Below are 11125 nucleotides of genomic sequence, written 5' to 3'. Positions count from 1 at the left end.
CTAAAAAGAAGGGCATTTGTGCTCTATTCACATGCAGACAGTTACATATACTTTTTGCATTATATCTTTGTGTATATATGTCCTATACAGTGTGTTTGACAGCAGAGACCTTGAAGTTATGTCTGAGCATATCAAAAAAATTACGTGATCCAAACATGTGTTGAGTAACAGTGACAACTATACCCCCCAGTCCTCTTTTATCTTGAAGAGGTCAGCCTAAACTAAAACCGTGGTCCTGATGTGTCGCCACTTATTTTCAGTATATATGGATTTTTCTTTTCTGAAATAATATGTTTAACGATATGTGAAACAAAAACTACTGTTAATTTAGTAGTCTTGAAGATTCATTCAGAGTACTGGGAAATATATGTATTAATGTGAATACATTGTCTGCGGCGTGGATCTGAATTATCTGGATACACGTTGAATCACAAATATATTCTTATTACAACAATATATAACAATTAATTAACATTATATTCAATATACAAACACATAATTATCTATGTAATTGCCTTTCCTTTCCTTATTTTTATTACATACCTCATCGTTTACATTCGAATGTGTTTTTGTTTTTGTTTTTTATATTTAATACGATGTTATTCATTGTTTTATGTATATTTTTGCGATTTTTTAGCGGTACGGAAGCCCATCGACACAACGCGGTCGTTTTGCACATAGACATACATACAAAGATGCTGCATTGGCCTTTGGATTGTACGTCAATATCGCCGCCATATTGGAGAGGTCGAGACTGGCTTGTTAATAAATAGTGAACGGGGAAGCTGCAGTTTTACTGGATAATAGGCAATGAGTATTTTTAATTCAAGGGTGTATGATCTATGTGGAGTACAACACAAACAACAATACAAAAAGGTTTTTTTCTATAAATATATACAATATTATTTAATATCAATATTAAAACGGCTTGTTAAAATCGGTGGACAAAATGAAAAGTTCTCGGGCTTCTCATCCAGAAAAAAACGCTGTTCTCCCGTAAACCCTACTTGTTTACAGGCCACTGGCCGGTATTGGCCTCTCCAATATGGCGGCGACGTTGACGTGCCGCAGCAACGGGTCGAAGCAGTCAATGCGGTGTCTAGAATGCACGTCTACGGTTTGGCATCTTGTTGCTCGTCCTCCACTACGCACTATTTGGCGTTCTCACTTGGCAACGGAGCCTTCACTTGCTACCGCTAGCTGCTCAGGACCCACGGACAACTGTCGGGGCCCCGGGTGGATTGACAACTACAAACAATGCGTATGTATTCTCCAGCCCATGGATGAAGACATGAATACGTTGAATGAAATGTAAACGCGGTGAAAGGAAAATAGATGTGATCACACAACTGGAAGGAATCTGTCTCATGAGAAGAACACGGGAAGGGTTTCTTTCTCCTTTTGCTTGATGAAGAAGAAGGGGGGCTAATCGTAACCAGGAGAATTAGCTCACATTTGCCCCACAGTGTGGAATATTAAACGTGAGTCATTTCCCTTCTTCGTGTCACAGAAAACAGACTATGAAGACTCTTATGTAACCGTGATCGGTCGGATGTGGATCCATTCGGATGAGTAACCAGTTCGCAGGTAAGAAATGGACCAGATCCGCTCTCCGCCCTTGCTGCTTTTGGTGGTGATGCTAATGCGATGCCAGTGGCGGTGAACTATTTATCTTCTTTAGATGACACGTTTCGTAACAGTCTTATCAATACCGTCCATGCCCATCACCTTTCAGTGCATTTCACTTTCGGGAGTGAAGTAGAAATGGCATATGGACGCCCTGCAAAAGGGGATGTGTGCAGAGATAGCAAGGAGTGTAAGAACACATTTTTTGTTCTACATTATGGCTTCTTGTATTATCATGCCATTGTTTAGAAAGATTACATAACAATACTTTAGAGCCTGGAGGACTGTGTCTCCCAATCTTAGGAGTCATGGTAAGTGTGGTTTCAAGACATCTTGTGACCAGACAAGATAAAAGAATACAGTAATCTATCATCAACTTAAGCAAATGCAATTTTAAAATTTTGCTTTACGTTTGCAAATGTCAAGCACCTACTTTAGTCCTCAACATTGAGACCTAATAAGGCAGCACATTTGGTCGATTCTGTGGAAAGGGACTGGTTGGTCTTGGCATAAACAACATTAGTTAGATCATGTTCACAATAATACAAGACCTCACCGAAATTCCTGGCTTCGTTTGTAATAACAATTTTGAATCGTATAACTAATAATCGACTTACATCCCATAATAACTTATTCAGTTTTGCATTTAAAAAAAACAAACAAAAACTTTTCCGGAAAACAACTTACGACAAACTCTTTAATCCACATTCACCAAATCCAAAGTAAATCCATCCTATATTGAATGCACCTTGGTTGTAAAACCACGGTAACTATCTTCCTGCCACTTAGACAGGTTCTGCAAATGTACCAGTTGCTATGTAGAGCAATTAAAGTGGCATGGAAAAATAAACAAGTCGCATCATTGCTCAAAGCAAATCTGCTCTTGATACACCAATTACCCGGAGGCTTGTTTATGCGCTGTTCGCTAAGCATTGGAAAATCAATATAATCTCAGAATGTCATGTAAGATTTGTGGGGAATGATTAACCTTGAGCCCTAAAAGATGGGGGATTTCGGAAATTCACTGAAGCACAATTTTTATGACGTGTTCTTTTTTTTTATGCTGTGTATGATGGTCGTTTTGTTCTTCTTCTCAGGTGTGTTCGTTCCTCTAGAAGAAAAGCAAAACTCGACTTGACTAGAGGGAGCTGGTCAGAGGCAGAGCACCATGTTGGAGGAGGACATGGAGGTGGCCATCAAGGTGGTGGTGGTGGGGAACGGAGCGGTGGGCAAGTCCAGCATGATCCAGCGCTACTGCAAGGGAGTCTTCACCAAGGACTACAAGAAGACCATCGGGGTGGACTTCCTGGAAAGACAGATCATGTAAGCTGCTCCCATGCTCGCTCTGGATGGGCAGGACTGCACTGCCTTTCGGTATTGTGTTTTATGGTATTCTTTCGAAGGTTGACTTTTGGGGTCTAATTTTCTCCTTTTAATTGCAATGATCAAAGGGGAATTATGAGCATAAGCGGCAGCAACCATGTCCCTGGAAATTGTTCTGGTGTCACTGGTGCAGGTGATTACCCGTTGGCCTCATTCATTGAGGATCCCTACCAGTTTGAAGATTCACTTTTTTTAGAGCATATGACAGGTAAGTCATTAGTTTGGCAAGTCATATGACACATATGACTTGCCAAACTAAATAGGGACTGTCGTATTATGAAGCCTGATTTTAAATGTTTGGTTATTTTAAACATTTGGCTCTTCGATTTATCTCATCTTTGGCAGTGGAGTAGAGCAGTGTTAAGTTCATCTTTATTAGTGGGCAACACACTGTTTGTGACGCATACTATGTAGTAAAACACTTTCCATTTGTCTAATTGGCTTTTTGGCTTTATTTATTGTATTATTTTTTTATTAACAATTTCATTTTCGGTCAAATCTGAGCCTGGGGTTTGGTGCTTTGGGGTGTAACGGAACAGAAACTATATCACAATTTCACAGGACACAAGACATTCTCCCGAGCACCACCCTTCCCTTTTCTCTGGTAAAGTGGAATCATGGTCCTCCTGATTACCCAATGTCCCCGCGGGCTGAACAGCTGTGTGTGCTGCACGCGTGACGTAGTGCAGGGAGGGGGTCGGCCATTCATTTCCTTGGTGTATGTTTCAGCGTGAACGACGAAGAGGTGAGGCTGATGCTCTGGGACACGGCCGGCCAGGAGGAGTTTGACGCCATCACCAAGGCCTACTACCGGGGTGAGCTCCCATGTCGACGCCTAATTGGGATCTCTCCCTCTGTTCTGTAACCCCCACCTTCCATCAGGCTCGTCACTGATTGCATTAGCACAAATATGGACCCAAACGTGGATTCGATTAGAGGGATACTCCGGTTAAATGTTGAATAAGGGGTTCGAAAAAATGCACTCCAGTTGCACGAGAATTATTTTTATCGTGGTTAAAAAATGATTTTAATGATTGTTCACAATTCAAAATATTAACTTTGATTGCCGTTTTACTATTTTGCTCGCATCCTATAAAATTGAGTGCTCTTGCAATTACCACCGTATAATTTCATTCGTTGTTGATATTTAATTAGATGCTGCTGCTTTCAACCCAAACGGTTTCAGTGCAATTAAATTGAAATGCTACCGCTTGATTGGTCTCATCATTCAATGTCACTTTAATCATGTGTCCTGTCCCCCGCAATTATTCCATTACTTCTCTTTCAGTACCTGCTCCGTTAACTACTTCTTTGTGGACAGTGAAACACCCAGTGTGTGTGTGTGTGTGTGTGTGTGTGTGTGTGTGTGTGTGTGTGTGTGTTCGTTCCCAGGTGCTCAGGCGTGCGTGCTGGTGTTCTCCACCACAGACAGGGAATCCTACCAGGCCATCAGCAGCTGGAGGGAGAAGGTGGAGGTGGAGGAGGGGGACATCCCCACCGTTCTGGTCCAGAACAAGATTGACCTTCTGGACGATACGGTCATCAAAAAGTAAGTGCTTAAGAGACATTGGAAATTAAGAATAGCTTTCCACAGTTACACTGTGAATACCTAATAAGAACCGGGTTCGATTGCTGCCTTACAACAAGCTTTTCTCCAATGGGATTCTACGGTGAGATCAGATGCAGGTCAGCAGATAGAGGTGAGGTGTCGAGTTCAAGACTGTGGATATCAGGGTTCAAACCAAACTTCATTCACGTTGACATGTCAAGTGAAAGGCAGCTGTGGTTTGAAGTAATAGGATCCAACACAAGCAAAGCCAGCCAGAGGTTGTGTTGACGCTCCCTCGATCGCATTCGCAGTCGGAATCCGCAGGCCTTGAAATGACGTAACCAAGTGTTGTTTTTCCTGGACTGTGGTTGCAACAGCTCCGTTTTGTGTCGTAAGCGGTTTCCATCCCCTAGTGTTGAGACGACTGTTGTAGCGAAACATTTACGGGTCGTTTATTCTTTCTCAATATCTTTTTGAGTTATTTTAGTGGTTGTAGGTTAGGGGTATAACTCATGATAAGGCCTCGTTGTTTAAACAGTCACTATGAATCCGCTGCTATGTCTGCGTGTGTGTCAGTGTTGCAGTGCTAACCCTGTGTGCTTCTCTGCAGCGAGGAGGCCGAGGGTCTGGCCAAGAGGTTGAAGCTGAGGTTCTACCGAGCGTCGGTGAAAGAGGACCTCAACGTCAACGAGGGTGAGCGACCGAACCATTGAGCGATGTACAAGCTGCGCTCGGCCATTAAGAACACCCCACTGACCGGGTGTTTCCCTGGGATCTCTGTTTTCTTTGTGGTTGTAGTTTTTAAATACTTGGCCGAGAAGTACATCCAGCGGCTGAAACAGCAGACCGCCGACGAGCCAGAGGTCGTTCACACCACAAGCAATAAAATAGGTACGTTTTGGCGCTCTCTGAGGCCTCTCTCCCACCCCCTCAACCCCACACTCCAACTGTTGACCGCTCACCCTTATGTCTGCAGGTGTGTTCAATACCACCGGTACGAACGTCAGCAACCAGAGCTCCAATAATGGCCACGAAGTCATTAGTTTACGACCCAACAAACAAAGAACCAAGAAGACAAAAAATCCCTTTGGAAGCTGCAGTTTACTCTAGAATCTACCCGGAAAGCTTGGTGCCTACCTTGGAGAATGCTATTTAATAGCCCAGATGGATCACTGCTGTTGGCTGTATGGGAGGCCATATTCAGAGACCAAAGCGAAGGGAGGTTAATGGTTTTTATTTTACTTTTTTCAAATTTCCCACTTATTTCCCAAGCACAATACCCTTTTCAATCAGATTTCGATCGGCCTTTCCTACCGTCTAAGAATGGAACGATTCAAAATAAAGTCAAATGTCAATTAAAGTTACCGATATCTCTATATATTTGTGCTGTTTTTCATTAGAAAAAAAGTTAATACCTTAGCTATCATCGATTCCGTTATCAAAATTAGCAAACGTTAATTCGTCTTTTTTGTTTAAATTAATTTCTAGCATTGTGTATTCAAATAAGACGTCTAAACTATGACCTCACTATTTCTGAACGGGTTCGGTTGTGTCTCTCTGTGGATCATGAATGACATGAATGAGTGTTTGACAAACTGAATTGGAATGCAATGGTCTGTGAATTTGAATATGAACTGCAGAAGGGTGACATGTTAATTGGAAAACATGTGTATCACGAAAAACGTGTTAATGTAAGTTGATTTTTTTTCCATTCCTCTTTTTTGGAAATGTACACCTGTGCAATATGTTTGTATTGTAAGAGATTAAAGTGCAGATTATTTTGTACCATATTTTTCTAACGTTCTACGGAATATGGTTCAATATACACTGTTATACACAATCATAACACTAACAATATTACAATGGGGGAGATTTAGTTGTGTAAAAGTTATTTTTATAACAACCAGTGTTTCGTGATGCACAGGTGTTGCCTAACACCATAATCATAGTGCCAAACCACGTTTCACCGTCAGGGTATTGTTGAAATGTTCTAAAGCTGCAGCAGATATTTTAATGTCTTTTAATGGTTAACCAAATATTGGCACAAAAGCAAAGAAAAAGAGATATAGCTGTGTCTTATAACACTTGTTGACAGTTGAAATACGGTTGATACGGTCAACCAAATGCTAGATGTTTATGTGAATTATACGTCTTCACACTAAATTATGTTATTTTTAATCTAGTCAAAAATGGTAATTAATGTTTACATTTTCCATACTGCTACATCTAAGCAGGCTTTCCTATCAATACTTTGGTACTGCTTCAAGTAATACATTATGTAGTCACACAATAGTAGGCCGTATTATTTGCCTTGTATGCCTGTGGCCTATCAAACAAACTAACGAAACAGGACTTTACATCTTTTAGAATGTTTTGTAAAATTATTTTCTCATGGTTACCAGACTGGGTAATTATTACTTATCTGGTTGTTTGAGCCACAGTGAGATCTGAGATCTAACTGCATATGGAGGGGGTAGACTAAATTACGTACTAGAGGCTGTTTACAGCCTTGTATTTTAGGTGCAGCTTGTTTGGATAGGTTTTGAATTCCGTGCACATTTCATGTGTTCTTTATAGTACAGTGAATGATGTTATTTCCCAGTTTGACCTAAAATCGTTCAGGTAGAACTAGCCTAATATGTCGTCATGCGAAAAACGTTTGAATGCAAAAAGATAGAAAATAAATAAATGCACATAAGACATTGCTGAATTATTTTAAAGAATGTGCTGATGTGCTGAGTATTTTCAAATGTATTTTTCATAGTTTTACTTTTTTCCCTTGATACTTCAGACTCCGATACAAGTACAATGTGATTCCTACAAGTTTGTTTCATTTCACACTGAACACCATTAAAAGTGTAAAGTGTGGGAAATCTGTTGTCTTCAAATGTGTGTCTTTACTTTAGAACCAAGATGTAGTTATGATTTAATAATCTTATCCTTCCACTGCATTCTGACCGTCCTGTACTAGGGGGCTCTGTAGAACCAACTCTTTGTCATTGATACCATTGAATGTTGACCCTGAATGCCTGAATGCCTTGTTCTTATTGACATTACTCAGTACCTTTTAATGCATCTTTATTTTCAAATACCTGCCTGCACATTCATTTTTAATATAAATTAGATTTAATTTCAGTTTTGTTGCCCTCTTCTTTGTATCAATGCATATACTTTGGCTGTTTCGTTTTGGACTGAATGGATTTTAGTGCACTTTATTAACAAGATGATGTCCAGATTATACATTTTTAACATAACCATTACTTGTGTGCTGTCACTCAGGTGTTGTAAAAAAAAAGGTTTTGTCTTCTTGCTACTGTTCTATTCCACTGATGCCTTCATACGCAAGCTGTACGAATTCATTCTCCTTTTCTTTTAGCAAAACATTAGCTTAGTGTATTTTTATTGATTTAGTTATGTAAATGTATCTTAAGAGGTTGAAGGTGTATGTGGCACACATGTATACACATGATTGCGTTCGATTTGAAAATGTGTTGGTATTTGATCGTAATCTCACCAAAATAAAGTCTTACATTTGGCTACTGCATCCAGTGTGGTTTTCAAAGTTCTAGCTGTCCGGCCCGGTTTGAAAAACAATCAAAACAGGACTACAAGGCTCAAGTGGTGTTGGTTAAATGTGAACACAACAAGTTCATATTTGTTAGGCTTGATGTTTTCATTTGGTTTATTTTGTGTCAGGGTAAGTGCATTTTACTACATCAAGATAGTCTTTATATTGTAATACAAATAGAGCTTTTAGTTGTACTTATAAGAACTGATATATAAGCATTATTACACTTAATGCCTGGATGATTTTGAGTTATATTTTCATCAGAAGATTTTTACAAAATCTCGCTTTTATTTTCAATATAGGGGTATAATAAACGATCATATTGAATCGATAAGATCAGATGCAAGAAAAGACAGGAATTGATTGAAGACAAAAACCTTTTGTCAAAACAAAAAGTGTGCTTTATGCATGCAGGATTAGTTAAATTGATTAAGGCTTAAATGCATAGTATACATTAAGAGTATCAAGTGTCTTTATATATGATAGAGTGTAGGATGTGTGTGTTTGTGTGTGTGTGTATGTGCGTGCGAGTGAGTGTGTCACATCTTAAGGGTAGGAATTGTTGAACAGGGCCTGTAGAATACAGGCCCCTGACTGAGATTTCTTCAACCACAATGACAAAGACTTAAGAGTGGGGTCAAGTAGATACATAGCATAATTGCGTTTATCTTCATGCATAACACCATCAATTATGGAAACATTTAATTAAAACGTATCAAAATGTATACTAGATAAATAAAATCGTGTTTTTTAAACCCTTTTAGATTCAGCCTACACTCCACCTGTGATTCTTAAGAAAACCCAAAGAGGGTATTTATAGTTCAGTGCTCATGCAAACACATTCCGACACTCAGGAGTTATCTATATGCATGTCTTTGGCATGTGAATGTTACTAAAAATAGGCACTTTTGTGTTCTCCTGCATTTTAACACACAGAATTCTCAATGGGCGCCATTGGCTTGATCTAACTTTTGGTTATCCATGAGTTTAATGGTGTTCTCTGCGTTGAGGACATTTCTTATAAGAGTCTCAAGTCTTCGCTTGATCTTCTTCTGGTCTTCCAACGCACAACTGATCACGATGGCCTGAAATTTCTGATCGATGGCAACAGGTGGCGCCTCGGTCACGCAGGCTGCATGCAGGGCCATCAGACGCTGTCGGCTGCTGCCGGTGTCTTCCAGTAACTTTTTGACAATCTCATCAATCATCGAAGTCGCCTGGCGCAAAGCATCATCCTGCTCGGAATTTCTGATGACTCCAACCGAGACCTCTACGCAGAGCGTCCGACCAAGAAGTCGGTTAGATGTCAGACTTAACTCCTCCCTTTCCCCTGAAAATAACAACACACTTCAAACAACTGCAATGGCATTTCCTGAATATTTTTGTAGGACGAAGAACGTACATTGTTCCCAATGGTTTGAAATAAAAAATAAACATAAAGACAGTGACATTATCAGCGCATGCAGGAGAGATGAGCTCAACCAGGGTGACACGGACGCACCATCAGAGATGCTGCGCATTTCTTGACTGTTCTGTAAGGACTGAAGCATCTCCAGGATGGATTCCCTTTCCTGCTCCATCGCGGTCGCTGTTTCGCGTAAAGCCTCCACCCTGACCGTCGAAACAAACGAATCGTTAAGTGGTGATGACATAGGCCTAGCACTCACCAGAAAAAAGGGAGTGAGACAGAACACCCTCCTACTTGGAAACACGCCAGTAGTTTTCAATTGTAAAACATCGGATTCATTGTAGTGCTTTTTATATACAACGTTATAAAGTAAAAATACAAAAAATTCATTGAGATATTTTCTACTGAAAAACTGACGATAAAACAAGCAACAGCAATATATATTAAAATCTGTTTAGAAAAATGTAAAACAGCATGTAAACCAAGCCATCAAGTATAGCGCTGAAAGACTTTCAGCAGAAAGCATTCATACCGCATGGGCTACTCGTCAGCGAATTGAAGTGTCTCGTTATAATTGGTTGCCGATTGTTACAGTAGTAGTAGTCATAGTAAAAGGTCAGTTGCTGAAGATTACCTAATTTCCAGCTGATCCAAACTTTCTAGCAGACGCCCAGAACGATCCGCCATGGACATGGTCCTGCTGAACTTGCTCTTGGTCGCTTCGTTCATTTTAGCCTGTATTTTAGCCTGAGCCATGATCAAGAAGATCCTTTGAGAGTTATCTCCACTGGATAAATGCACCGGATGGCTGGTGAGCGTCTCGCCAAAGCTAACTGTTTTCTCGCCGGCAGCGCCCCAGGCTTAACATCTCCAAACATAGATCACCACTTCCTCCACGAACACTCGCGAAGTTTCGGGAACAGTGTAAAACCAACGGGACTTTTTGGCTCCAGCTCCCGACTCAACTAAATAATATGTATAGCCTAATATACTGCATAGCCTAATGATCTTTAAAAAAAAATCAAATAATTAATAATTCATATAGTTAATGGTTAGTATGCTACCATTATCAATCCTGACAGTAGGATTTTTTCCACAGTCAATGGGCGGATACTATGTGTTGAAGTGAAGATGGGATTTCACCGCTAGCGTGGGGCAATACATGTGCTCAAGTGAATGGACCTGCAACAGGTGCCACTAGTGCAGTGTGTGTGTGTGTGTGTGTGTGTGTGTGTGGGGGGGGGGGGGGGGGGGGGGGGGGGGGGGGGGGGGCAAATGTGCTTCATAGTGATCTTTTGCATTTAGACCATCGGTATTAAAGGAAAGGTTTCATATTACACCAAGAGGGGAAACATGTAGTACAAGGGATTCAAGGGGCAGAACTTGTTCCATGTTAAATACTTGGATAACCCCAAAGACATTTTTGGCAGTTTAAAGACATAAAGGGGTCATAAATACATAAAAGACTTTGTATTATAAAACTACTGGAAACCAGCAGGGACATCTGGTAAATAATTTACCAATTTACCACTAATTAGTTAGTTTCCAATGCAACTGCAAAAAAAACTACCTGACTCTACTGATTTTCCTT

The 11125-nt window shown here is 40.3% G+C and overlaps 2 protein-coding genes across 2 annotated transcripts; one reads left to right on the top strand and one right to left on the bottom strand.

Annotated features, from left to right (window-relative positions):
* Window positions 1–1168: 1168 nt before the first annotated feature.
* rab23 (RAB23, member RAS oncogene family) lies at window positions 1169–8076 on the top strand. The gene is made up of 8 exons (XM_079730999.1): window positions 1169–1261; window positions 1511–1587; window positions 2724–2949; window positions 3739–3824; window positions 4402–4558; window positions 5169–5251; window positions 5357–5449; window positions 5535–8076. The coding sequence occupies exons 3-8, from the start codon at window positions 2795–2797 to the stop codon at window positions 5666–5668; spliced, it is 708 nt and encodes a 235-aa protein (XP_079587125.1). The 5' UTR covers window positions 1169–1261; window positions 1511–1587; window positions 2724–2794; the 3' UTR covers window positions 5669–8076.
* Window positions 8077–8311: 235 nt separating this feature from the next.
* bag2 (BCL2 associated athanogene 2) lies at window positions 8312–10338 on the bottom strand. The gene is made up of 3 exons (XM_079730480.1): window positions 10169–10338; window positions 9628–9737; window positions 8312–9456 (listed from the first exon to the last, which is right to left on the bottom strand). Exons 1-3 carry the CDS (start codon window positions 10288–10290, stop codon window positions 9068–9070), a joined length of 621 nt encoding a protein of 206 aa, XP_079586606.1. The 5' UTR covers window positions 10291–10338; the 3' UTR covers window positions 8312–9067.
* Between the last annotated feature and the right edge of the window lie 787 nt (window positions 10339–11125).

Source organism: Pollachius pollachius (assembly GCF_949987615.1).
Source record: "Pollachius pollachius genome assembly, chromosome: 2".
In the NCBI taxonomy this organism is placed as follows: domain Eukaryota; kingdom Metazoa; phylum Chordata; class Actinopteri; order Gadiformes; family Gadidae; genus Pollachius; species Pollachius pollachius.
Note: the sequence above shows the minus strand (reverse complement) of the source record. Positions and strands in the feature narration are given on the sequence as shown.

Bases quoted from the DNA above. Each gene is read 5' to 3' on its own strand.
- rab23 (XM_079730999.1), top strand. From the start codon at position 2,795: ATGTTGGAGGAGGACATGGAGGTGGCCATCAAGGTGGTGGTGGTGGGG. The intron at 4,559-5,168 runs GTAAGTGCTTAA...GCTTCTCTGCAG, and splicing joins GACGATACGGTCATCAAAAA to CGAGGAGGCCGAGGGTCTGG. The intron at 5,450-5,534 runs GTACGTTTTGGC...TTATGTCTGCAG, and splicing joins CACCACAAGCAATAAAATAG to GTGTGTTCAATACCACCGGT.
- bag2 (XM_079730480.1), bottom strand. From the start codon at position 10,290: ATGGCTCAGGCTAAAATACAGGCTAAAATGAACGAAGCGACCAAGAGC. The intron at 9,738-10,168 runs GTAATCTTCAGC...TTCGACGGTCAG, and splicing joins TTGGATCAGCTGGAAATTAG to GGTGGAGGCTTTACGCGAAA. The intron at 9,457-9,627 runs GTGCGTCCGTGT...TGTTATTTTCAG, and splicing joins AATGCGCAGCATCTCTGATG to GGGAAAGGGAGGAGTTAAGT.